Consider the following 26,619-nt stretch of genomic DNA (forward strand, 5'->3'; position numbering starts at 1 on the left):
TGCAGATTAGTTTATATTTTATAATAATATTTTATAATAAAATAAAAATATAAATTAAATGAATGTTAGCCTTTAGCTTCAAGACCAACTCACTGATCCTTATAAACATAAACATCATCTCTACGGAAATATTTACACTGTACAGCAACTCATTAACCTGCAGGAAGTGATCGTCTACCAGGAACTCACCGTCCACCAGAGAATCTTTAGGAAATACTATGATTCGAACGAGTCTAAGCTAATCTTAATGGAAATTAATACGGACAGGAAGTGCTAGCGCCCACAGCTTAAGCTCAGAGGAACTAGCATAGCCACATTGTGCAACAAGCTAATTCAGACCCGAATTATCAACTTTCTGAGTGACAGTGCAGGATTTTAGAGGCAGTTGTGGTGAACAGGTCTGAGCTCATTCTACACATTAGGACATGGCTGGAACATGTAGGGGAGGAAAATACTTAATTTTAACATTTTTACACTCTGTATAGTCCCTTTAACAATGCCAAAACTGTTAAAGTTAATTTTGTGAACTTACCCCACTGCACATGCTTTTACTTCACTTTTGCACCATCTGTGTTGCCTGACAAACCAGCCCGACTGCACATACACCGGAGTAAAGCACAGCTCAGGGAAACATCTACTGCCACAAATGGGTTAATCCTTTGTTTATATCTTTGACAGATTACATGGAGTGGTCGGCCGCAGAGTGGGGGACAGTGCAGGCACAAAACGCCGTAGAAACTCAGAGGAAAATGCAGATAACAGACTCTCTACACGGACATGCTCATATTAAAAAAAACATGAAACAAAGAGCTCAAGTGTTGATGCTTCTTAATTGTGTGAAACTCCGGGAGACACTGCAGGCACAAATCCAATGTTTCCAATTTTTAGGCTTTATTTAATCACGCAAATGTTTCTGATCATCACTTTTGGACACATTTATCAAATATTTGGGCCGTAGTTCATTTGTGCTGAGAGAGAAAGTGCTGAACTTTGTGACAGTTTTCTTTTCATGTGAATTGTCCCAATAATGACAGAGATATCAGACTAAAACCAAGACAAAAAACCCCTCAGTATTTTGACATGAAAAATAAAATAAAAGAGGAGGAAAAAAATAAAAAGGGCAAAGCGGCTTTCGATCCAAACCAATGGGCGAGGGGCGCGCTTCTGTATGGTCCTTATGGCGGGAGCTGACATTGCTGTAATACCACCCCCTGGTGGCCAAGGGCGACTCCAAGAGACACTTGGGAGCATTGATTCTAATGGGACTTCAGACGTCCCAATAACGGCTTAAAAGTCTGGCTCCAAAGAGTTTTTCTTTTTCTAAAAATTGCTGTGACCCATGTGACCACGCTGGGAGAGGTGAAATATTTTTAACCACGCTAATTTTGTTTATCAGCCCGAAATTTGGAACCATTTCCAGTACATTGACTGGTTGGCTCTGTGGAGGCTCCGCCCACCCCGTGAGTGCAGGGCTTCCCGCCCTTTTGCCCTTTTAAGGAACAGGCTGCGTAGGAGGAAACAGAGCGGTAGGGATGGGCGATACCACATATTTTGGAATCGATACCGATACTTTTGGGGTCATTTTTGTCAATACCGACATCGATACCGATACTGGTCATTTCATATGGGTGAATGTATATCAATCAATATACATTTCTAAAACTGGTTATTATATATAATTAACTGGTCAGTTAAAATTATATTACTTTAACTGGTTAATTAAACAATAGTAATGTGAAATTAAATACATAAACAACATTTAAATTATTACTTAAATGACAAACAGAACCTAAACCAGAATGATCAGCCTGACTCAGTTCAATCCTTTGCTGTTGTGACCGTTTTGGCTCAGAACAAAGAAATAAATCATCCTTTTGTGTTGATAATTGCTGCCCCGCCTTCTTTTTACATATACAAATTAGTATCGATACTTTTTGCCCAATATCGATACTTAAAAAATAGCCGTTTGGTTTATATCTATGATCCTAACGCATGCAGACAGTTAGCAAGTCGTCTAGTCCCGGAGACTTTTCAGGGCCCGTTAGCATTAGCCGTCCAACATCGCAAATCATGAACAATCCAGATGTTTTCAGCTGTTGTCAACACATCGACCACATTTAGGTCAAAGCTTCCTTAGAATAATGAATGTTCAGTCGCTTTAGATTTTACTTTAGCTATAAATTAGCATAGCGTAGTGTCCTCTGAGCTCAATGCTAACTCAAATTCAGTTCCGTTTTCGCTTTTTGTGAGTCAGATACACATCCAAGGGCCACTAAACATCACCTTAGAACCTCATATTATGATAAAATAAACCACAGAAATTAAATAAATGCCACGAAAAGGAACAAACGTACGACGCCTGTGTCCTTGGGCAAGACACTTCACCCTACTTGAATGAAGAGAGTGAATGGGTGACTGGTTCCTCACTGTAAAGCGAGGAACCATTTCCCATTTTTACTCCATCATGTCCAAAAAGTACCAGTGTTTTGTTCTAAGTTACAGCGCGTGGAAAAATCCCCCCCCCAGGAAAGAGTTTGAGTTTAGGTGAAAGCGAGTGAATCCGTGCTCTGCCCCGGTTTGGGTCTCTGCGCCGCAAAGGTCCACACAGATTATGTCACAGTTTGAGCCTCGGGAGATGAACGTGGCAGATGGAGACGAGGCGAAAGTCTAATCCAGGACGGACTCACGGCTCTGCGGCGGCGAAGAAACGACGAGCAACTCAACAACGCCATCCTCAAATGACCGGTTATTGGGATAATCACTAAGCAACTTATCGGAATGGAACCTAAACCGAGGCATATTTTCTCCAGTTCGGCTTTACCCAAATCTGAAAGCTTCTGGGAAAAAAAAAACATACAATTAGCGACAAAAACAATGACGAAAAGCAACAAAGTTAAAGCAACAAAAAGCGATGAAAAAGAGTCATAAAAAGGCAACAAAAATGGAGACAAAAAATATGATGACAAAGCAAGGAAAAATCTTCTGGTTGGAGGCTTTCAGATTTGGGTAATGCCGAACTGTTTGGACTGTTTGGACGATTTTATTTTAAAAAGTCTACTGAAAACCATAAGAAGAAAACTGCTCAGAGTCCTGCTCATTCATATTTCATCATGTAGCTACAATTAGTCCCATTAAAGGGGCGAGATGCAAGTTGGCAATTTTATGCTCACTACTGCCACCTCAGGTCATACGTGTAACTGCAGCTTCTTTATTAAAGGGGGGGTATTATGCAAAATTGACTTTTTCAAGCTCTACATCATGTTATTCTGTCATTCCCTCATTAAAAACATGCCTGAAGTGTTGCCTTGGCACATTCACGTATTTTTGAGTAATCTGTAAAAACTCTGATGGCGGCCATTTTAGGGATAGCTTTGCCTGAGTCCTCCTAGGAACGCCCCCACCTCCTGGAGACGCCTCCGAGCTTTCGTCACCAGCCGAGTAACCAACCACTGCTCCTCAGCAGAACCCCCTCCCCACTGATGCCACAGACAGCGTGTGGAGGGGGTGTGTCTAAAGGCTCAAAGGTTCTTAAAGAGACAGAGGCCTATTTCAAGACATTCACTACAGCCATTTTGAGAGAGACATTTTATACAAGGCAGTTATTCTAATTTACTGCATTTACAGACCAACAGAAGGTTTGGTCATCATTGTAGTGTGATATAGACTGGTGCTGTGTGATTGAAAAAAAAACATAATACCCCCTCTTTAACCGAGTGCATGATGACAATTCAGAAATACCCGAAGCAAAACTTTCTGAGTGACAGTGCAGGATTTTAGAGGCAGTTGTGGTGAACAGGTCTGGGCTCATTCTACACATTAGAACATGGTTGGAACATGTAGGGGGAGGAAAACTCTGTATAGTCCCTTTAAGAAAACATAACCCTTTATTTAAAAATAGTTATTTCTGTTTTAGATATTCCTCGTCTGCTCTCAAAAGTAAAACCTCTTAATAAGCCATGGAGTTTTCAAAAGTGTTTAGGTTTTATCGTCTTCATGCCTCTGCTGTGATTGACAACCGTCTCCATGGAGACTCAAGGGAAAGGGGCGGAGTTAAATGGTCGGCTCAGAGCAGAGTGAGAGAAAGACACAGGAGCAGAAAGTAGTTTTTGAGAAAATTGTGTCAAAAGACTTTAAAAACAAAAACACAAGGACCAAAACAAGACTAGAATAAAATACAAGAAAATTTAAAAAAAAAAGCTTCAAGTAGCTACGTTCAAGTAAGCAAGAAAATAATCTCAATAAATGTCATGAATAATCTCAATAAATGCCATGAATAATCTCAATAAATAAATAGATGTAAATAATTAAGACTAAATTACATAGAAACCTTGAACAGAACTAAAAAGGCGAGTCTTGATCTTGCTCTTACAAACATGGCCGTCCCAGAGGCGATCGAGGGCCGAAATACTAGAACGACGCCTCACTCTGAGTCTTTTTGTAATAACTAGGAAACCCCTGCTGGACATATAGAATTATATCATTTTGGGCACGCCAAAAACATCTACTTTTCTAAATGCATTGTGGGAAATTTTGAGTGCAGACGTTTGTCAAGTGTGATGTCACGACCTCCGGGTACGAGCAGACCGGCAAATATACGAGAAAAAACATTTAAAAACTCTTAAAAACAAAATCAATGTTTCTGAAACTCAGCGGAGAGTTACTGAACCTATTTACTTCTCAGACTCATTAGCTAAAAATGCTGCACCTACTGCGAAAAAAGTAATATTTATTAAAGTCACTACTTCCAGGGTTAGCATAGCCGTTAGCATTTATCTCCGCTAACCCTGATGTACCGATTTTGGTAAATATTACTTTTATAGCAGTAGGTTCAGCATTTTTGGCTAATGAGTCTGAGAAATAAGTAGGTTCAGTAACTCTGTGTTGAGTTTCAGAAATATTGATTGTGATATTTAAAGGGGGGGTATTATGCAAAATCGACTTTTTCAAGCTTTACATCATGTTATTAAGTCATTCCCTCATTAAAAACATGCCTGAAGTGTTGCCTTAGCACATTCACGTATTTTCGAGTAATCTGTAAAAACTCCGATGGCAGCCATTTTAGGGATAAAACGCCTGATTCCTTCAGGAAACGCCTCCGACCTCCAGGATACGCCTCCGACCTTTCGTCACCAGCCGAGTAACCAACCACCGCTCCTCAGCAGAACCCCCTCCCTGCAGTGTCTAGCCCTAAGATGTAAACAGAGTCATCATGGAGGATTAGCTTCATGTGTTGGGAACCGGAGCCACAGCAGACTTTTACAAAGACACACATCAGTGTTTCTGTTACCGAAACACCCAGGATTAAAACCGGTGACAAGAACACTTATTTCAGTGTCTGGTTCTGCGCTGGGCCTTGATGATGCACAGAGCCTCCGGAGAAAGCTAATGCTAAGCTAAACCTCGAGTCATCACGTGAAAACGAGAAATATGCACACATAAAGTCAATAAAACCACCACACACATAAAGAACCGTTTAACAATGATCACACACGGAGCCTGGCTTGTTGATTTGGAAGTTTATTGCTCACATTTCATCTACAGTGAGTCGTAGCCGAGTGGCTTTCTCCCGGAGCTAACAAGCTAGCCGCGACAAGCTAACGGGAAAATTCACTAAATACAAGCAGCATATTATGCATTGAAAACGTCACTAAAACAGGCAACTGCTTGAAGCAGCCTTTATGATGATCACACACTGAGCCGGGCTTGTTGATTTTGTAGTTTATTGCTCACATTTCATCTACAGTGAGTCGTAGTCGAGTGGTTTTCTCCCGGAGCTAAGGCACTATTAGCCACGACAAGCTAACAACCTTCACCTTCACAACATTCATTGAAAACAGGCAGCATATTATGCACAAATAACGTCAATAAAGCAGCAACTACTTGAAGCAGCCTTTACGATGATCACACAATGAGCCTGGCTTTACACATTTGTGGTTTATTGCAGACTTTTCATCAACAATGAGCTGTAGTCGATTATAACAAGCTAACGGGTAACCTCGAAAAACCACTGTCCACCTGCACAGATAATGTCCGTCTTTGAATCGTATGGGCTCCTGCAGATCCTGGTGTCGTCCATGGGGGTATAGTTAGAGATCCATAGGGCATGGCAGATGCAAAGAGAGAGCCTCCAAACAGCAGTTATTTTTCAGGCAAGAGCCCCTTCCAAGCGTCCGGTGTGGAAGGTTTGTCTCCAAATAATATCCTGTGTGGCCATTGTTCACAAAGTGATAAACAGTAGCTCCTTTCCAACAATAAAAATTAAAATGCACCGATCGTAGTTTCAATACTGTGGAGACAACGAGCTCAGTGTTGTTGTGATGCCACAGACAGCGTGTGGAGGGGGCGTGTCGGAAAGGGTCAGAGGTTCTTAAAGAGACAGGGGCCTATTTCAAGTCTTTCGCTACCGCCATTTTGAAAGAGCAATTTTATACAAGGCAGTTATTCTAATTTACTGCATTTACAGACCAACAGAAGGTTTCGTCATCATTGTAGTGTGCCATAGACTGGTGCTATGTGGCTGAAAAAAGCATAATACCCCCTCTTTAAGAGTTTTTTGTAGTTTCTCGCACATCTGTGAACCCGGAAGTAGAGCTGTGACGTCACCGCTAAACAAACGTGTACTTTTCCCTCTCAGGACATTCAGGCTGTGTCCGAATGTCCACCCTAGTCCCTGACCCCTCATTCACCACATAGGCCCGCACTATATAGTCGACTATATAGTCACTGATTCTGTTGGCGATTCGGACACAAGCCACAATGTTTTTTTTTTTTAAATCTGAATTCATTTATTGTTACAAACGTTTATTTTATGAAACAGAACGACTGTTTTGGCACTTTTACAGGCGTTTTATTTGTCATTTAAATTTAAATTAAAATCAAAACTATCATCACAAAAAAAGGGAGAAAAAAAAAATCACCCCAGCGTGAGCTCAAAAGTCGGTCAGAGCCCAGTGTCCGAACACCAGCAGATTGAGTGACTACATCTGCTAAAAGTCGCTAAACTCCGGGAATAAAGTATTTCTGCGATAAAGACCAAACTCAGAGACAGTGGAATATTTATGGATAAATACGAGTCAGATACGCTTTTACTTCACATGGATTTTACGTGAATGGCTTGGATTATTCGAGAAGAAGCTGTCGGTCATTTAACAGCTCCAGCTAAAGGCTAGCAGCTAACGTTAGCATCTTTTCACCGTAAACGTTTATATTTAGGTCGTTTATTCATGAGAAACACAAACGACTGAAACAGCTGATTTACTTCAGTCGTGTTGTTTAGTTCAAAGACCTGTCTCTGTCAGGCTCTTCTCCGACTCTCCCAGTGCATTGTGGTCTATATTGACCCGAGTAGTGACCATCGATGCTCACTACTTTTCGAGATGCATTGTGGGAAATTTCGAGTGGACAATTTTTTCTCTCTGGACATTCGGACACCCCTACAAAATGGCGTGAACACTATAGTGTGGACATTCGGACACAGCCTCAGACTCATTTCTACAGATTTATTTCCTTTCGAAAAAAAAAAAAAACTCTAATGGAATCTATGGAAACCAAAGTATATTTGTTTGTTTTATTTTAAACTTTGTTACCGCGGCAACGCTTCTCTCTCTCTGGTGTGAGGGAACAACTGTTGGCTGTGATTTCATGATTTCAGGAGATTTACAGGTGAGCCCTGTGTTTAACTGATCCTAAATGTTATGTAGGATGATCTAAAACATTATAAAGATGAACTTCATTATTGTTGCTTTTCATCGTGAGGTTAAGATGAAGTTTTTAGCCTCGAGATTGGGATTTTGAGTAGTTGCACCGTGTTGGATGATGGTATAACTAAAGAAAATAAGATTTCACAAACAAAAGCACTGAAGTTCACACCGATGACCTGATGCAGAGTCTGTTTTAGATCATTTATGTCAAGACTGTGATGTCATATCGCTAAGCATCATGGGATTTGCAGCAATAATAAACTCATGGAGATTTTAAAAGGTAAAATACTGGGGTTATAGTTCACATTAAAACGCTTGGACACCACAGTGAGTCAAATGTGTTTACCAGTAGTGACTCAACAGCCAATGGAGTTTTTCTTCACTTTTATACTGTAATGTTAGCCTAATAATGTTTGCTAACAGCTACAAATATGGAAGGTCTCCGTGGTAACAGTGTTTATGCTTGAACTCTTTGGATGGCGCTGCTGACAGTAAACATCACAACATCACAAATCAGTTGTCAAATCTCATTGTTTTCCGTGTCGTCTCTGTTCAGGCTGAAGCTTCACCCCCTGTTTGAGTTTGTGAAAATGTCCAAAGTCCAAACGCCCAGAGCTTGGGCGGATGAGCGTCTGGCGAACCTGATCCAGACTCTGAGAAGAAGACTCCTGATGGACCGGGGTCTGAACCAGGACTTTACAGACACTGCTTGGATTAAAGAGGAGCCAGAGGAGCCAGAGGAGCCAGAGGAGCCAGAGGAGCCAGAGGAGCCAGAGGAGCCAGAGGAGCAGAGCGTCTCTCAGGAGGAAGAGCAGCTGCCAGTGTAGGCTCCAACACTTTACAACACCTCACACTGATGTTTCACTGACAAACGCTATTATTAAGTGTTTCTCTAAATGAATTTTCAGGTCCGGTGCTGTCATGGTGAAGACTGAAGAGTCCTCAGAGCTTCAGCAAAGACAAACTGATCATCAAGACAACTACAACCAAGTCCAGAGCAGAGGCAGAAGCACCGAACTGTCCCCCAACAACAAGCCTGCACCGGAGAACAGTGTCCACAAAGAAGACCAGTCAGGACCGGACGGAGCTGAGGAGAAGAACCACCAGTGCTCCGTTTGTAAGAAGAGATTTGGGACAAAGGGGGGTTTAAAAATACACAATAGAATTCACACTGGGGAGACACCTTACAGCTGTTCAAACTGTAACAAAGCCTTTTCACAACTGTGTAACCTCACCTCACATAGAAGAACACACACAGGGGAGAAGCCTTACAGCTGTTCAATCTGTAACAAAGCCTTTTCACAACGGTGTAACCTCACCTCACATAGAAGAACACACACAGGGGAGAAGCCTTACAGCTGTTCAACATGTAACAAAGCCTTTTCACAACGGTGTAACCTCACCTCACATAGAAGAACACACACAGGGGAGAAACCTTACAGCTGTCTAACCTGTAACACAGCGTTTTCCTACAAATATCAACTGAAGAAACACACGAGCACCCACGGGGGACAACGTATGTGAAGAGTTACGTTTTGGTAAAAGCCAAAAACATCTTCCGTTTGTGGCACTGCAATAAAAAAACCTGCATATTCATGAGCCTCAGATTTCACTCTGTCACCGCATTCACTTCATTGTCACATGAAGCAAAAACTGAAGCAAAGTTGAAAGTCTCTCTGTCGGCACAAATGAACTAAGTTGAAATAGTTACTGCTCCTCTCGCGTCGACCGAACACATGTGCTTACAGTGCAAAATGTCCAAAGTTACAGAAGAAAAGTTTGCAGACCGAGAGCTGGTTTAGTTGGGGACCAGTCATCTAGTTGATTACCGTAAATTCTCTAATACTGGCCTGTATTCCATTAGCGGCCGGGTCTCTAACAGTGGCCGGGTTCGCGGCTGGCGGAGGCAAATTAAAGCCGGTCTCTAAAACAAGCCGGGGCTTTTATTAGAAACTATAGCGGTAGAAATATTCCCCATGTTAGGAATTTGTCTCATACTGGTGTAAATGAACTCACGTGCAGGAAGTAACAAACGGGAACCCGGGCCGAGGGGGACGCTGCGGAGGAGCTGATCCGAGTGTAACTTTGACACAGATTTAGCCTCTTTTCAAACCTCCTGTGACGATATTTGGAAACAGGGCAAATATTGTGTGACCCTCCAGGGTTTTAATAAAGTCTCCATCGCGTCTTCAAAGCACGTCCAGCTAAATGCTCTAATATAGGCCGGGGCCTTTATTTACTCAAGGGCATCGAGGACCAGGCCTTTATTGGAACCAGGCCACAATTAGAGACAGGCCTTTATTTCTATTTGAGCAAAACGGACGACCAGGAAAATGAGAAGAACAAGACTTGTTTCCATTTGCACCTGAAATATTAGGTTCATTTATTAACTAGAAATGCAATGGCTGCGCCATTGCGATTGACTGCGGAATTGCGGGAAGCGAATGCAGAAATTGCATAAACTGTTTAAATTCCATAAAGTGGTTAATTTGCATAATCTATTTTGCATAAACTGTATAAACTGCATAAAGTGGTAAAATGCATGAATGGGGTAATTTGCATAAATTATGTAAATTGCATAAACTCTTTAAAATTCATTAATCCTAAATGGCATAAACTCTTTAGTTGCATAAACGCTTTAAAATGCATAAACTGGTTAATTTGCATAAATTGTTAATATTGCATTAACTTTTATATTCCATTTACTGGTCAAACTGTTGAAATGGCCTCAGTGCTTGATTGGCAGAAGCTGCACAAATGGCTGAAAGGCCTGGAGTCTCCCTATTGGCTGGATTCCCCCATACACACCAATGCAAAAATTTCAAACTCTCGTATAAAAAAACTGGAAAACTGCAGAAGGACAATTTTTTCTCAAAACCCACAAGTTGCAGAAGCTGAACATGCACAAAGTGCAGAAATTGCATAAAATGCAGAAAAAAGTGCAGAAAAGCATGGATTTGCAGCAGCCCCATTATAAGTCAATGGGAAAAATCTCCGACATTTTGGCCGATTGCGGAAAAAACGTAAGTTGCAGAAGTCCCAAAAGTAACAGCACCTTCTCCTCAACATGCGGAACGTTTTGATGCATAACTTGCATGAATTGCACAAAGCATGAAGGTGCTGAAAGCTCTAGAAAATCGGGAAAAAGATGGAAGAGGAATAATAATAAAGAACATGAAAACCAATAATTGACTGCGGAAGAATTCCGCAGTCAATCAATTAACATTTCAAACCCTCTCCCAGCGGCTGGAACATTGACGCCTTTTATTTTGTCGGGACAACAGGAAGTGTTTCGTTGCTGTTAGCGGAGCTTTGACATCAATGTCACTGCAGGTTTCTGTTTCGTTTTTACCACAGACCGGATTATTTGTTGTTATCTCGTGTAAAAGGCGAGTTTAGACGGAGCGTTTGTGTTTGTGATCGATCATGAGACTGGCCCGAGAGAAGACGAGACGCTCGCGCTGATGGGAGGAGTTATTTTGAGGCGTGGGACTGACCTGCACACGGAGCAGCTGGACGTGCTTTGAAGACGCGATGGAGACTTTATTAAAACCCTGGATATATATAAATATCGTCATAGGAGGTTTGAAAAGTGGCTAAATCTGTGTCAAAGTTACGCTGGGATCAGCTCCTCCGCAGCGTCCCCCCTCGGCCCGGGTTCTGTTTGTTACTTCCTGCACGTGAGTTTTCATTTACACCAGTATGAGACAAATTCCTAACATGGGGAATATTTCTACTGCTATAGTTTCTAATAAAAGCCCCGGCCTGTTTTAGAGACCGGCTTTAATTTGCCTCCGCCAGCCGCGAACCCGGCCTCTGTCAGAGACCCGGCCTCTGTCAGAGACCCGGCCGCTAATGGAATACAGGCCAGTATTAGAGAATTTACGGTCATTCTGATTTCATGTCAGACAGTGAGAAAAAAATGCAAATGTGTCTTTTTAAAAAGTGCATGTAAACATATGGTTCCCGCTGTATATGCGTGTTTCTGTGAGGGACATGGAGTGCCTTGTGCTTTAAAACGTGCCCTCTAAATAAAGCTGCCTCAGTGCGTTTAATGGAGTGGCCCAGTTTCTTGTCTTTTTAAGGCAAATGAAAATGCAAAAGTTTGTTTGTTTGTTTGTGAAACCCTAGCCTCCTAAAGTTGGTGATTGCCTCTTCTCAGCCGGTCGTGTCTCCAAACCGGAGCAGACAGCTGGGCACAGAGCTGAGGGCTACTGTCATATCACCAAAGCCACACAGGAAATTTCGGGCACTTTTGGGGATAAGAAACTTCTCTTTTTCACTGAACCTGGACGCCAAAGAACAGGAACTGGTACAGACAAGGCCTTATACGCCGAGGGACTGATAACATCGCCTCTTCTGGATCAGAAAGTCTCCAACACTGGGACACAAAGTTTAGAAAATGTCATGTTTGTGGGATGAATTCTCAGTGGTTTAACAAAATGAAGGCACTCTGGGTTGCCTGATGCTGCAGACGACATTACTCAGATAATCCTCATCATTTCGATCCGTTTGCTCTCACTCTCTTCTCTTTCGCGTGAGAGGTAGTTATTTGCTGTCAGTCCGAGTGAACGTCTCAGAGCCACACGCTATTCCTGTCTCCGTCTGTCCTTCCTCATCTCTGTCAGCCGGATCTGAGTCGGGGACTAAACCGGGACTGAACCAGAGCTAAACTGGAGGTAAACGAAGAGTTAAAACCGAGGGCCAAACCAGAGCCCTCGTTTATACTGAATCCAATAAGACTCCGGTCCGTTATGCGCATATTTGCCGCGACATTTCCAATCAAATTAACCTGACATATAAAGTAGAGTTACATGATGCTTTGGGGAAGGGCTGGTTCTAATGTTCCAAGCCTTAAAGGGATATTTCAGGATTTTTGACACAGGGCCTCTTTTCCTAGTTATCCAGAGTGTTGCTGATTTCTGGAGATATTTTTTTTGTAATTCAAGCAGTTCTATTTGAAGAGTTTTGTGGCGCTAGGCTAGTGCAAGGCTAGCACATGTCTATGGTATCAGCTAGCCTGCATTAAAAACAGTGTGACCCGCTCCACAGAGCACCTGAGGCAAATCACTTATAACACCAGACTAAATGTCTGTGTCCATAGAGTAATTTTAACCATTTTGCATTTAAAATACCTCATATTTGAGCAGCATCAGCTTCGTGGTTGTATAAGCTACACAGCGGCGGAGTGATCTGCTAGAAAATAGTCCCTCAAATGTGATGCAAGGTCAGTTATATTCCTAACATTATTCTATGGACACAGACATTTATATCAGGGGTCGGCAAGTTTGCATCACAGAGGCCGATTTTCATCATTGCCAAACCACAATGGCCGAACCTCCCCATTGTATCCTAAAGTTAAGAACCATTTTCTGTTAATGCCAAAGTTTTACATCAGTGGTTCAAAAGTGGTCCGGCTCGGAGACCCGCCATTACCTTAAAGACCAGCTGCGACCCAAATACAACTGTAGTTTGTCATATATCGTAGAAAAAATTGTATTTACCACATGTTTTTATTGAACAAGCCGTAGATTTGCTTTTATGACTGAAATTCGGATCAAAACAACCCAATCATATTAATTTGAACAGACTCCAGTGTGTTTCTGTGCAGTTTCAGATGGAAAATATTGAAAACATTTCCCTATAGACTCGCGACCCACCAGTTGAGAATCACTGTTTTACATTATATATGACCAAGTGGGATGTTCTGCAAGGATATTTAAAAAATACACCATAAAAAGACACTATTCCTCGCATCTTTAGTGTACTTTAACAGGTATTTGATCCCTTATCATAAGCGAAAGGGAGCAGGGGGGGGGGGGAGAGGGAGAGAAAGGAGGTGAGAAATGAGCAGCCCGTGTGCGAGGAATGAACCCACTCAACATCGTTACACACTTAACCTCTTAACTCCCGCCTGAACCGAGGGGATCTTTTTCCTCACGTCATCAGATTTTTTTTCCATAATTTTTTTGTTGGGTATTCAACTCATTTTTGTAACTTTTTTGTCATTTTTGTGTCATTTTGTGTCATTTTGTGTCATTTTTTTGTCAATTTTTGTCAATTTTTTGTCATTTTTTTGGTCATTTTTTTGTCGTTATTTGTCAATTTTTTGTCATTTTTTTGCCACATTTTTGTCTTTTTTTGTAATTTTTTTGTAATTTTTTGTAATTTTTTGTGTCATTTTTGTCAAATTTTTATCACATTTTTGTCACATTTTTTGTCATTTTTTTGTCCATTTTCTGTCATTTTTTCGTCAATTTTTTGTCATTTTTTGTCATATTTTTTATCACATTTTTGTCATTTTTTCGTCAATTTTTTGTCATTTTTTGTTACATTTTTGTCACATTTTTGTCATTTTTTTGTCACATTTTTGTCATTTTTTTGTCAAATTTTTGTCATTTTTTCGTCAATTTCTTGTGACATTTTTGTCACATTTTTGCCACTCTTTCAGCAATTTTTCGTCACTTTTTTGTCAATGTTTTCGTCACTTTTTTGTCACATTTCCATCATTGTTTTCGTCTCAGTTTTGTCACTATTTTCACACCTTTTTCCCAGAAGCTTTTGGACTGGGGGTAAAGCCAAACTGGAGAAAATGTGCTCGGTTCAGGTGGGAGTTAAGGGGGTTAAACTAATCCATAACTGTCGTCAGCCAGTTATGAAAAAAAATCCCCTACACTTAACTTTTAACAAAGAAAATGAGCTTGAAAGTTTGTTCGGTCCCGGCAGGAGCCCATTACTCTGCCTGACCCTCTCCCGTGTCAATTTAGATTTCGTGCTACGATGGTCAGATAATAACGCATTAGCCATCCTATTAATAACAAAGGAACACATTCATTTTTAACCAGAAGCGTTTTCAATTATTGACCGGACAGAGCGGCGTGTGCAGCGCTCACACACGGCACATACGTGTGTTTAATCAGACTTAAAGCCGCTCTTACCATGGTGGTCTCAGCGATGGAGCCAAAGCTGTTGATGAAGATGTTGCAGGAGACGTTGACCGCGGGACCTGCAAAAGAGGAAAACAAAACTGAAAGCTCAGACTTTTTGGAGGAGTTGTCTCTGTTAGCATCTACTGCCACCTCAGGTCTTATGCGTAACTGCAGCTTCTATGTTAAAGGGATATTTCAGGATTTTTGACATAGGGACATATAGAGTGTTGCTGATTTCTGGAGATATTTTTTTTGTAATTCATGCAGTTCTTATGTTTGAAGAGTTTCGTGGCGCTAGGCTAATGCAAGGCTAGCACATTTCTATGGTATCAGCTAGCCTGCATTAAAAACAATGTGACCTGATCTGTTAAAGGGGGGGTATTATGCAAAATGGACTTTTTCAAGCTTTCCATCATGTTATTCTGTCATTCCCTCATTAAAAACATGCCTGAAGTGTTGCCTTGGCACATTCACGTATTTCTGAGTAATCTGTAAAAACTCTGATGGCGGCCATTTTAGGGATAGGTTTGCCTGAGTCCTCCTAGGAACGCCCCCACCTCCTGGAGACGCCTCCGAGCTTTCGTCACCAGCCGAGTAACCAACCACTGCTCCTCAGCAGAACCCCCTCCCCACTGATGCCACAGACAGCGTGTGGAGGGGGCGTGTCGGAAAGGCTCAGAGGTTCTTAAAGAGACAGAGGCCTATTTCAAGACATTCACTACAGCCATTTTGAGAGAGACATTTTATACAAGGCAGTTATTCTAATTTACTGCATTTACAGACCAACAGAAGGTTTGGTCATCATTGTAGTGTGATATAGACTGGTGCTATGTGACTGAAAAAAGCATAATACCCCCTCTTTAACACGGGGCAGGAGGAGTCCAGATAAAATCAGTCACTACACGAAAACAAAGCCGTTTTCAGCCCGCGCAGAGAAACGGTGCAGTGTTGACATGTCGGTGCAAATGAACATTGGACATTTTACACAAATCAATCTCCTCAACATCAGATTTTAGAGGCGAATATTTTCCCTCGTTCTCCATTTAAATGAACGGGCTTCGTGCTCGACTGGAAGTGTCTGCACAACGGAGGTGCCGAGACAACGCAAAAAGTGGCAAAAGTGGGCGGGGCGGAATAAGGTGAAGGCTTTAAATTTGGCATGATCAATTTTAATACTTTTTTTTAATGACTATTATATTTTATGGTCATTGCAGCTTGTGTGGTATTTCAGGATGATGCACTTTTAGAACAAAGGTTGACAGTATCGAGTATCATTAAGAGTCAATAATATCGTCTATCGCGATACTTTCCTGCCTTGATATAGTGGGGTCTTAAAGGAACAGGCCACCGTTCTTCCATACTGAGATATGTTCTTACCTGAGCTTAGACGAGTCGATGCGTACCTGTCTGGTATTTGTGGTCGCTTCCAACACCCCCGTTTGGAGCTATAGGAATACATCGAGAGAGGCCAAATGCTGACAACATCTTTGGTCGTTTTTGCGTGACTGAGGGCAGGCACAAAGACCAGACAGGTACGCATGGACTCGTCTAAGCTCAGGTAAGAACATATCTCGGTGTGGAAAAACGGTGGCCTGTTCCTTTAACCCCTTAACTCCCACCTGAACCGAGCACATTTTCTCCAGCTTTACCCCAATCCAAAAGCTTCTGGAAAAAAGGTGTGAAAATAGCGACAAAAATGAGACGAAAAACAAGGATGAAAATGTGAAAAAAGCGAGAAAAAAATGGACAAAAAATGGACAAAAATGAGAAAAATTTGACGAAAAAATGAGGAAAAAATGGACGAAAAAGTGCAAAGAATTTGACAAAAAAATGCGAATAATTTGACGAAAAGGCGACAAAAAAATGGACCAAAAAAAATTGAAAAATTTGATGTAAAAGTGACAAAAAAGTCACGAAACTGCCCAACAAAAAAAGTGATGAAAAAAAAATCTGATGGAAAAAGATCTATTTAGTTTTGTAGGTCTTTCAAATGAGGCGTTACACTGGCCTACAGGATTTGGGTAAAGCTGAACTGAAGAAAATGCTCTCGGTTCAGGCGGGAGTTAAGACCCCACTGTAAGGCCTGGCCCGAAAACACATTTTGAAGTTCGAGGCAGGAAAGTATCGCGATAGACGATATTATTGACTCTTAACGATACTCGATACTGTCAACCTTTGTTCTAAAAGTGCATCAGAGCCGTGGGAAGATATTTTAGTTAGGGGGCGCTGAGGGACAAAATTTACCCCCAAAATACTTTTTCTGTGCATAAATCCTATTTAATAACCTCTTAACTCCCGCCTGAACCGAGAGCATTTTCTCCAGTTCAGCTTTACCCAAATCCTGTAGGCCAGTGTAACGCCTTATTTGAAAGATGAGACCTACAAAACTAAATGGATCTTTTTCCTCACATCAGATTTTTTTTCCTCACTTTTTTTGTTGGGCAGTCGTCTCATTTTTGTCAAATTTTCGCTACTTTTTTGTCACTTTTTCGTCAAATTATTCACATTTTTTTGGCTAATTTTTGTCCATTTTTGTAATTTTTTGTAATTTTTTGTCACTTTTTCGTCAATGTTTTCTCACTTTTTTCACATTTTCATCCTTGTTTTCGTCTCAGTTTTGTTGCTATTTTCACACCTTTTTTCCCAGAAACTTTTGGACTGGGGTAAAGCTGGAGAAAATGTGCTTCGTTCAGATGGGAGTTAATCAAATCAAATCAAATCAAAACAACTTTATTCATCCCAATGGGCAATTCTGTTCACTGCTCTCTGGTCATAAAAAAGGCTGCAGGCAATATTAAGGGGTTAATATTGCCTGCAGTCCACAAACTATCCACCAGGGGGAGCTGCAGCGCCCTCAGCACCCTGGGTTCCCACGGCCTTGAAGTGCATCATCCTGAAATACCACACAAGCTGCAATGAACATAAAATATAACATAACAACACGGGGGGGAAATGCTAATAAATATCGAGCCTGAAAACATGTCGTTCATCTGTTATTTATTGAACTGAATAAATGAAGTAGTAATTATCGTGCCAGCCCTACACACTGCCATCCTGCATTACTTTATCTACATTATGTCTTGTTATTCATAAAATATTATTAGAAAAACATGTGAAATCCTCAAAATCACAGATCTACGATGCGTCATAAATCTGCCGCCTCCTTCATCTGAGACAAACACAGCCTGGAGGCGGAGGACGGAGAAAAGCCTCGATTTCTCCACGTGAACTCATTATTTTTGAGTTCGTCTCGTCTTGAGCAGAAAATATCGCCGTCTGTGGTCGAGCGTGAAAAACTCCACGTCAAACTTATTAAAACACTTGAAAGAGCAGCGCAGATGCTCAGACGTGCTGGACCTTCATCACAGAGGGGGGGGGGAGGGGTTCTGTGCCCACATGTGCTGCGAAAGGCGACGCTTTAATCCAAATATGGTCGTTTCCTCTCTGGGAGACAGCTGTGGTAGATAAGGCAGAGAAGCTACAAAACTTCAGAAATGAAAAATGAGGTCCATATCACACTTTAGCACAGGGGTGTCACGTTAGCTTAGAACGATTTTCTTCCTTATCAAAAGTTCAGGGCCTGAATCTCCCAATCATGGCCCAAAGTGAAGCCCGACTTTCTCCAAATCATTGTGTTATTCAATTCCAGTCTTGAATTAAATTTTGAAGGTTTTTCCAGAGAGAGATTTTAAGATATAGTTTATGTCTGGTTTATTTGAGCTTTGAAGCTGAAAAACAAGGCAAAATGTGCATTTTTAGACTTTTTTTTCACTTATAAATGGCTTATTAACAAATAAGAACCAAAATCCCCTCTGAAAAAAATATTTGTAACTAAAATCGTCACATTTTTGTCATATTTTTGCCACATTTTCGTCACTTTTTCGTCACACTGCAAAAAGTGCCCTCCTAAAAACAAGGAATAACATCTTAAAATAAGACATTTTGTTTTGTTTTAAGGAAAAAATTCTGCCAATGGGGTCAGCATTTTTTTCTTGCTAAGAATTCTTATTTCTTGAATATTTTTCTTATCATAAAACAAGAAAGAAACACTAAATTTAAGCAAATAAAGCTGGAATTAAGCAAAATGTCCTCAGAAAATGGAATAATTTAAGGAAAACATTCTTATTTAGTGAAAAATTGTGGGGTATTCTACTTAAATGTTGCTTGATTTAAGCAAAATGTTCTTAATAAATACTAATATTTAAGGAGAATACTGCCCGCGCCCGGAGACACATCATGATGTGGAGCCAGGCTGATGGTCAGAATCACCTGGCTGGAGGATTCACCTATTGTACATGTTTTTAGTGGTAGGGGAAACGTACACAGACACGGGGAGAACGCCGCCCACTTTAAAGAATGGAATGTATTATCTCTCTGTGAGAATCAGTTCTTAAATCAACAGTTGTTGTGATCTTATTTTTTCTTTGTCTAAAGAATCTTCTTGTCTAAAGCTGAAGAAGATTCAAAAAGTTTTTCTTTCTTGTTACAAGAAAAATGAGCATGTTTTTTTTTTAGCAAATATCTGAACAAGAAATGGCTAGATTAGATTTCCTGGAGAAGAAAACTTTGCTCGGCAAGACATTATTACTTTTTAGGGAAAAAATAAGACCTTATTTCTTAAAGTAAGACATTTTTTTACTTGCTTAGAATCCACTTTTTGCAGTGCACATTTTTGTCACTTTTTCATCACTTTTTTGTCACATTTTAGTCACTTTTTCGTCACATATTTGTCACTTTTTTGTCACTTTTTCGTCACTTTTTCGTCAATTTCTTTGTCACTTTCTTGTCACTTTTCTGTCACTTTTCTGTCACATTTTTGTCACTTTTTCGTCACATATTTGTCACATTTTTGTCACTTTTTCGTCACATTATTGTCACATATTTGTCACTTTTTAGTCACTTTTCTGTCACATTTTTGTCACTTTTTCGTCACTTTTTCGTCACATTTTTGTCACTTTCTCGTCACATTTTTGTCACTTTTTTGTCACTTTCTCGTCACATTTTTGTCACTTTTCTGTCACATTTTTGTCACATATTTGTCACTTTTTCGTCACATTTTTGTCACTTTCTCGTCACATTTTTGTCACTTTTTTGTCACTTTTTCGTCACATTTTCATGAATTTTTTGTCACTTTTTCGTCACATTTTTGTCACTTTCTCGTCACATTTTTGTCACTTTTTTGTCACTTTTTCGTCACATTTTCATGAATTTTTTGTCACTTTTTCGTCACATTTTTATCACTGTTTTATCGCTAGCGAAAATCCGATCCGATCGAGTTCACCCCTCCCACCTGATGACGGAGCTCAGCTGTGAAGGTGCGAGAGTCTGGTCTGGACCAGGCGAGTGGCAGACCGGCTCCTCCAGAGTCCGCATGCGCACGGCCTCTCGCGGTCACGCACAATGTTTGGCCTGTTTAAGTCCTGGTTTAAACCTGGTTCGGTCCAGGACACGGTTGGACCTGAATTCCTACTGACCTGGTTTACCTCAAACTATCCAACTACATGCTCTCGCTCGTACTAACCAGTCTCCCTGTTCCTTTCCCCCGTGAAGGAGAGTCTTAAGACGGGGAACCACGGGGCCAACTGTCCCAAAGATCCTTCAGCTGTTCATCTGGACGTTCCTTTAGCTTCACTGTTTGACGTCTGTGTCGTTCCTCGTTTCCAACCTGCTCATGTTTGTAAATCAGCGACATTCGAGACATCGTCTGTTGTGATATTGGACTCCACAAAAGTCATTCTCTTTGATTCGATTTGTCTAATCCCCTGCCACACTGACCTTTGATGCTCAAAAACAATCGGACGGGGCACAGAGCTTTGTATCATGTTTCGTTCTGGTTTTGTTAAGCTTTTAAAACCTGATTTGGCAGCAGGTCTGTGGGTATTATTATAACATTGTGTCACCATGGTAACTGCACTGTGACGTCAGGGACTGTTCTATAATGTGTGTAATAAACATATACAACAGGGGAAGGAAACATCCGGTCCTAAAGCAAAGATCTCCCGAAACTCCCATACTGTTAATTCCTTTTAACCTCTTAACTCCCACCTGAACGGATCCCATTTTCTCCAGTTTGGCTTTACCCTAATCAAAAAGCTTCTTGGGGAAAAAAAGCACAAAGACAGCTACAAAAAAGGAGAAAACAAGGATGTAAACGGAGCAAAGATGTGACAAAAATGTGACAAAAACTCAACCAAAAGGTGACAGAAATGTGACAAAACTGTGACAGAAATTCAACAAAAATGTGACAAAAATTCAACCAAAAAATGACAAAAATGTGACAAAAATTCAACCAAAAAGTGACAAAAATGTGACAAAAATGTGACAGAAACTTCAACAAAAATTCAACAAAAATTCAACAAAAACGTAACAAAAAAATTACAAAATTCAACAAAAAAGTGACAAAACTGTGACAAAAATGTGACAAAAATTCAACAAAATGTGACAAAAAATCAACAAAAAATGACAAAAAATCAACAAAAATTCAACAAAAATTCAACAAAAAAATGACAAAAATTCAACAAAAAAATGACAAAAATTCAACAAAAATGTGACAAAAACTCAACCAAAAAATGACAAAAATGTGACAAAAATTCAACCAAAAAGTGACAAAAATGTGACAAAAATGTGACAAAAATTCAACAAAAAGTGTCAAAAATTCAACAAAAATGTGACAAAAATTCAACAAAAATGTGACAAAAATTCAACAAAAATGTGACAAAAAATCAACAAAAAATGACGCAAAATCAACAAAAATGTGACAAAAATTCAACAAAAAAAATGACAAAAATTCAACAAAAAATGACAAAAAATCAACAAAAAAATTACAAAAATTCAACAAAAAATGACAAAAAATAAACAAAAATGTGACAAAAAAATGACAAAAATTCAACAAAAAATGACAAAAAATCAACAAAAAATGACAAAAAATCAACAAAAATTCAACAAAAATGTGACAAAAAAAATAAAATAAAAATAAAAACATAAAAAAGATGACACAACACAGCAACAACGAGAGGAAAAGATCAGTTTTGTGGGTCTTAGCTTTCAAATGAGGTGTTACACAGCCAAAAGAGGACAGAATGCATTTGGTTTAGGCGGGTGGTAAGAGGTCAAATCAGATAAATAAAATTTTTAAAACACATTGTGCAAATTTTGAGCAGTAAGTTATGTACAACTAATATAAATGTATAGACAATTTGAAGTTAAACCTGTTTTGACCATAACTATTTTCATTGAACTTAAAGCAGTACTAAGTAACTCTTACCCCTAGAGGCCATAAGGGCAACTGCAGGTGTCGTAGCAAATTGCAATTATTTAACTCATTAATCGTCCGTGAGAGTAAATCCTACGCTGACAGAAAAGACAAAGGGACAGAGGGATATTCATTCATCCAGTTACACAACGGAGATCATTCTTTTCACTCAAACTTGGCTGTAAATACTGTTTAAGTGGCGCTAGCCCGCAGTTAGCTTTGCCCGTTAGCCTGTTAGCTTCTTCTTTATGATTCCATTAGTGTGTATTGGTGGCTCTGACCCGGTGGCACACCCGTATTACCCCTAGTGGGACTACGGAAAGGATTTATTAAGGTAAAAACGTTACTTAGTGCTGCTTTAAGGGGTAAATAAAGTCAAAACAAGCGAATCCAATGTTTTTGTTCAATGATTTTTAACACGCAGCAGAAACCCTGAAAAGAAAACATTGGCCCGGACTCAGCAAACACCTAAACCCCTGATAGAAAATAATGATTGTAGCTTAATATTGCTCTTAATCTTTTACTGTAAATGCTGTATATTCACAAATGTTTGAAGACACGTTTGTAATTCCAATGGAGAGAAGAGAAGATGATATTTCACAGGCAGATTGTCAGAACGTGGCTTTTCTTTTCTTCATGAATCAGATCTTATAAAGGCTTCACAGCTGGAAGGTCAGGGTTCGATTCCCACCTGGACGGGGCCTTTGTGTGTGGAGTTTGCATGTTCTCCCTGTGTCCGTGTAGGGTTCCTCCGGGTACTACGGTTTCCCCTACCACTAAAAACATCTACAACAGGTTAATCCTCCGTCCTGGTGGTTCTGAGCAGAGGTGGGAGTCAGTCACTAAATGCAAGTCTCGAGTCAAGTCCAAGTCGTGAAGATCCAAGTCTCAAGTAAGTCCAAGTCAATTGGTCACGGGGTGAAGTCAAGTCAAGTCAAGTCAAGTCAAGTCACAGTTTTTGTCAAGTCAAGTCAAGTCAAGTCTTGCTTAAGCCGGCAAGTCACCTCAAGTCACAAAGGCCAGCGTGTCGACTTTTCATGTGTTTAATCTTGAAAATAACAAGTGCTTTCTCAAGATATAGCGATTTTGAACATTTAGCCAAAAAATTTAGGCGACTTTAAATAAACATGAACTGCTTTTCCTTGTAGTATGAAATATAAATATCAAACAATATTTTTTATTTTTGTTAGTTTCTGGCGGTTTTTCTGTCAGTGGTTCCCCTGTCCTGCCCCAGCCCCTGTATACTCGGATTCGCCCCTGCTCAAAGTAGATTCTGCGTAGCCTTCAGTCCTGCTGTCACTGGGCTGTGCGGATGCGTAAAATAACCTCTAAATGCTGTAAACTTTGTGTTAATGCTTTAAAACATGGAAAAGCCCCAAGATTCCTGTTGATGAATCAGCTCTTACATGGTGGTTCTGGAGGCTCCGTCTGCGCTGTCCGTCCAGCCCATTGTTTCAAACGGTTTCCTGTCCGTAAATCTCCTCCTCTTCACCGTCTTTAGAAAACTTTTAATGCATCCAAAGAAATATTTCCTCCTGCCTTTTCCCGCTGTATTGATTAGAAGTGCTGTGTCTGGAAACCGAACACGCATGAGGATAATCACCATAATGTAAACAAAGATGCGCCGCTTTTACAAAATGAATCCTGATCTTTCGACAGTTTCACTCAAATAAATAATAACTATAAAGTCACAGCGAGTCATTGAGAGTCACTGGCCTCAAGTCCAAGTTAAGTCTCGAGTCACAAACAGCAAGTCCCAAGTCAAGTCAAGTCTTTTCGGAGCTTTGGTCAAGTAAGTCTCAAGTCCCAAAAATTGCGACTCGAGTCTGACTCGAGTCAAGTCATGTGACTCGAGTCTCCCACCTCTGGTTCTGACCATTAGCTTGGCTTGACATCTGGAGACGGGACCCAAAGCACTGACTTACACTGGCAGCTCACTGCTCCTACAGGTCACCCCACACTGCAACAAGTATTTAACTAGATCAGTATAAACATCTCAATTTGAGCATAATAATCCAAATTTTAGTTGTTTTGACTAGTTAAGAAGTTCTTGGGCGTTTGTCCTGGATTATTTCACTTGTTCTGAGATGTTTCTGACTCATTTCGATACATTTCGTCCTTATTTCAGGTCATTTTCTTTGCCAATGGGGTAAGAAAATTGGTCTTATCTCATTGGCAATTTTACTTTCTTATTTCAAGCGAGATTTACCCTAGAACTGGTGTGAAATGTCCTCAAACAAGCAAAGTAAACTCGGTCCGATCAGGAAAAGTGTCTAAATGAGTGAAAACCGCTCAAAACAAGAAACATTTCCTCAATTCAAGTCATTTAAGCCAATGCTTGATATTTACTTACTATGCTTTTTTCAGTCCCATAGCACCAGTCTATATCACACTACAATGATGACCAAACCTTCTGTTGGTCTGTAAATGCAGTAAATTAGAATAACTGCCTTCTATAAAATGTCTCTCTCAAAATGGCTGTAGTGAATGTCTTGAAATAGGCCTCTGTCTCTTTAAGAACCTCTGAGCCTTTAGACACGCCCCCTCCACACGCTGTCTGTGGCATCAGTGGTTACTCGGCTGGTGACGAAAGCTCGGAGGCGTCTCCAGGAGGTGGGGGCGTTCCTAGGAGGACTCAGGCAAACCTATCCCTAAAATGGCCGCCATCAGAGTTTTTACAGATGACTCAGAAATACGTGAATGTGCCAAGGCAACACTTCAGGCATGTTTTTAATGGTCTTAAAGTCGTGGCCAAACCTTTGAAGTTGGGTCTGATCCGGGCGTCGTAGCCGGACGTCCTGCCCATGAGCTTGTCCAGGAAGTCCGAGGGCGACATGGGCACCTGCCGCGACCGAGGGAGGTCCATCTCCTTCGTCCAGACGGAGCTGCAGAGAGAGACCAGACGTTAGCTCAGTGTGTGTCCTCAGCCTCTCCAAACCTTCTACACCAGGGTCTGGGGACAAACACGTCCATTATAATCTTCTTTTCGCACATCAGTGTCTGTTTTACATGCAGACCAAACATCAGATCTGATCTCAGGGTTAATCTGTTATACATAATCTGATGGAACCGTAATCTGATTTCTTTCACACTTGTGCATATGCTAACCAGGAAAATACAACAAAAATGCAAAGTTATGGAAAAAAAAGACGGGTTTGACTCCGGGCCTTCATTATTTGCTGAATGTCTCTCCCTGCTCTTCAGCTTTACATCCTTGAAGAAAGATAAAGCATCGGGATCATTGTGCTGGGGAACTATGACATGGGAACTTATAAATGATACTTCCTCCCACTCCTTTAGAAGAACATGTATATATGAATGTATGTCGTCTAATGTGTAAAGCCAAATCCGGCCCTCCAGCTCAGAACCTCTGGCCCCCAAGATGATTTTGAGAAATATTATTATGCAAATAAGGGATCAAATAATATATGTTAAAGTACACGAAAAATGCGAGAGGTAGTGTCTTTTTATAGTGTATTGAGTTTTAAATGTTGTTGCAGAACATCCCACTTGGTCATATATGCAAAAAAAATTCAACAAAAATGTGACAAAAATTCAACAAAAAAATGACAAAAAATCGACAAAAATGCGACAAAAATTCATCAAAAAAATGACAAAAATGTGACAAAAATGTGACAAAAATTCATCAAAAAAATGACAAAAATTCAACAAAAATGTGACAAAAATGTGACAAAAATTCAACAAAAATGTGACAAAAATTCAACAAAAATTTAACAAAAAAATGACAAAATTCAAAAAAAATTCAACAAAAATTCAACAAAAATTCATCAAAAAAATGACAAAAATGTGACAAAAATTCATCAAAAAAATGACAAAAATTCAACAAAAATGTGACAAAAATGTGACAAAAAATTCAACAAAAACGCAATAAATAAATAAATAAATAAAGAACATCACACAGTTAGGTTGAGCCCTGGACCTTTGCGTCTCCAAACCTGTGCTGTATCCACTGGGCTGCAGTTTAAGAGCTATGATGCCACATACATTACTTTGACTCCAAATGTGGAGAGAGCAATCATTTTCAACCAGCTTCACCTGGTTCTGCATATTATAATAATATATTATAATAATATTCAAGATTCAAGATTTTTTATTTGTCAAACCATGTGAATGGTTTGAAATTATGTTTCTCTCGTCCTTGATATATATAATATATTTATTTTGTGCCCCTGCTGGAGCCGCCACCTTAACATGGTGGAGGGGTTTGAGCACCCGGATGATCCTGGAGCTCTGTTGTCGGGGGCTTCGTGCCTCTGGTAGGGTCTCCCAGGGCAAACAGGTCCTAAGTGACGGGTCTGACTAAGGCTCGGTTCCACCTACCCTACTCTACTCTACCCTGCTCTACTTTGCCTGCATTTGAAATGTTTCCACCAGCCCACTTTACAGTTAACTGGTACTTTTTTTTAGTACCTGCTTGGCCCTGGTACTAACCAGGCCAAGCAGGTACTGTTTCCAATGGACACAGTCAAAAGCAAAGCCATATACATGGACACACCCTGGTAACCATGGATACAGTATCAGATTCTACAGATTAGTGGAAACACAACCAGGCCAATAGAGTAGGACCAAACCAAGTAGAGTAGAGAAGGGTAGGGCTGGTGGAAACGATCCAAAAGAGCGACCTCTTATGAGAGACCAACAGGCCCGGTTAGAGTCCTGAGGCCGTCCTTCTGTGGACCCACCACCTGCAGGAGGAGCCATAAGGGGCTGGTGCAGT

General features: G+C 40.4%; 1 protein-coding gene across 2 annotated transcripts in view; it reads right to left on the bottom strand.

The window, feature by feature from the left end:
- Positions 1-26,619, bottom strand: part of glra3 (glycine receptor, alpha 3) — a 126,250-nt gene that overhangs the window by 53,904 nt on the left and 45,727 nt on the right. For both annotated transcript variants that reach the window (XM_079553443.1, XM_079553444.1), the window contains exons 2-3: positions 24,639-24,766; positions 14,639-14,706 (exon numbers count right to left, since the gene is read on the bottom strand). In XM_079553443.1, coding sequence (XP_079409569.1) covers positions 14,639-14,706; positions 24,639-24,766 — 196 coding nt within the window. The remainder of the gene's footprint in view (positions 1-14,638; positions 14,707-24,638; positions 24,767-26,619) is intronic.

This window comes from Gobius niger (assembly GCF_951799975.1).
Source record: "Gobius niger genome assembly, chromosome: 3".
NCBI lineage: Eukaryota > Metazoa > Chordata > Actinopteri > Gobiiformes > Gobiidae > Gobius > Gobius niger.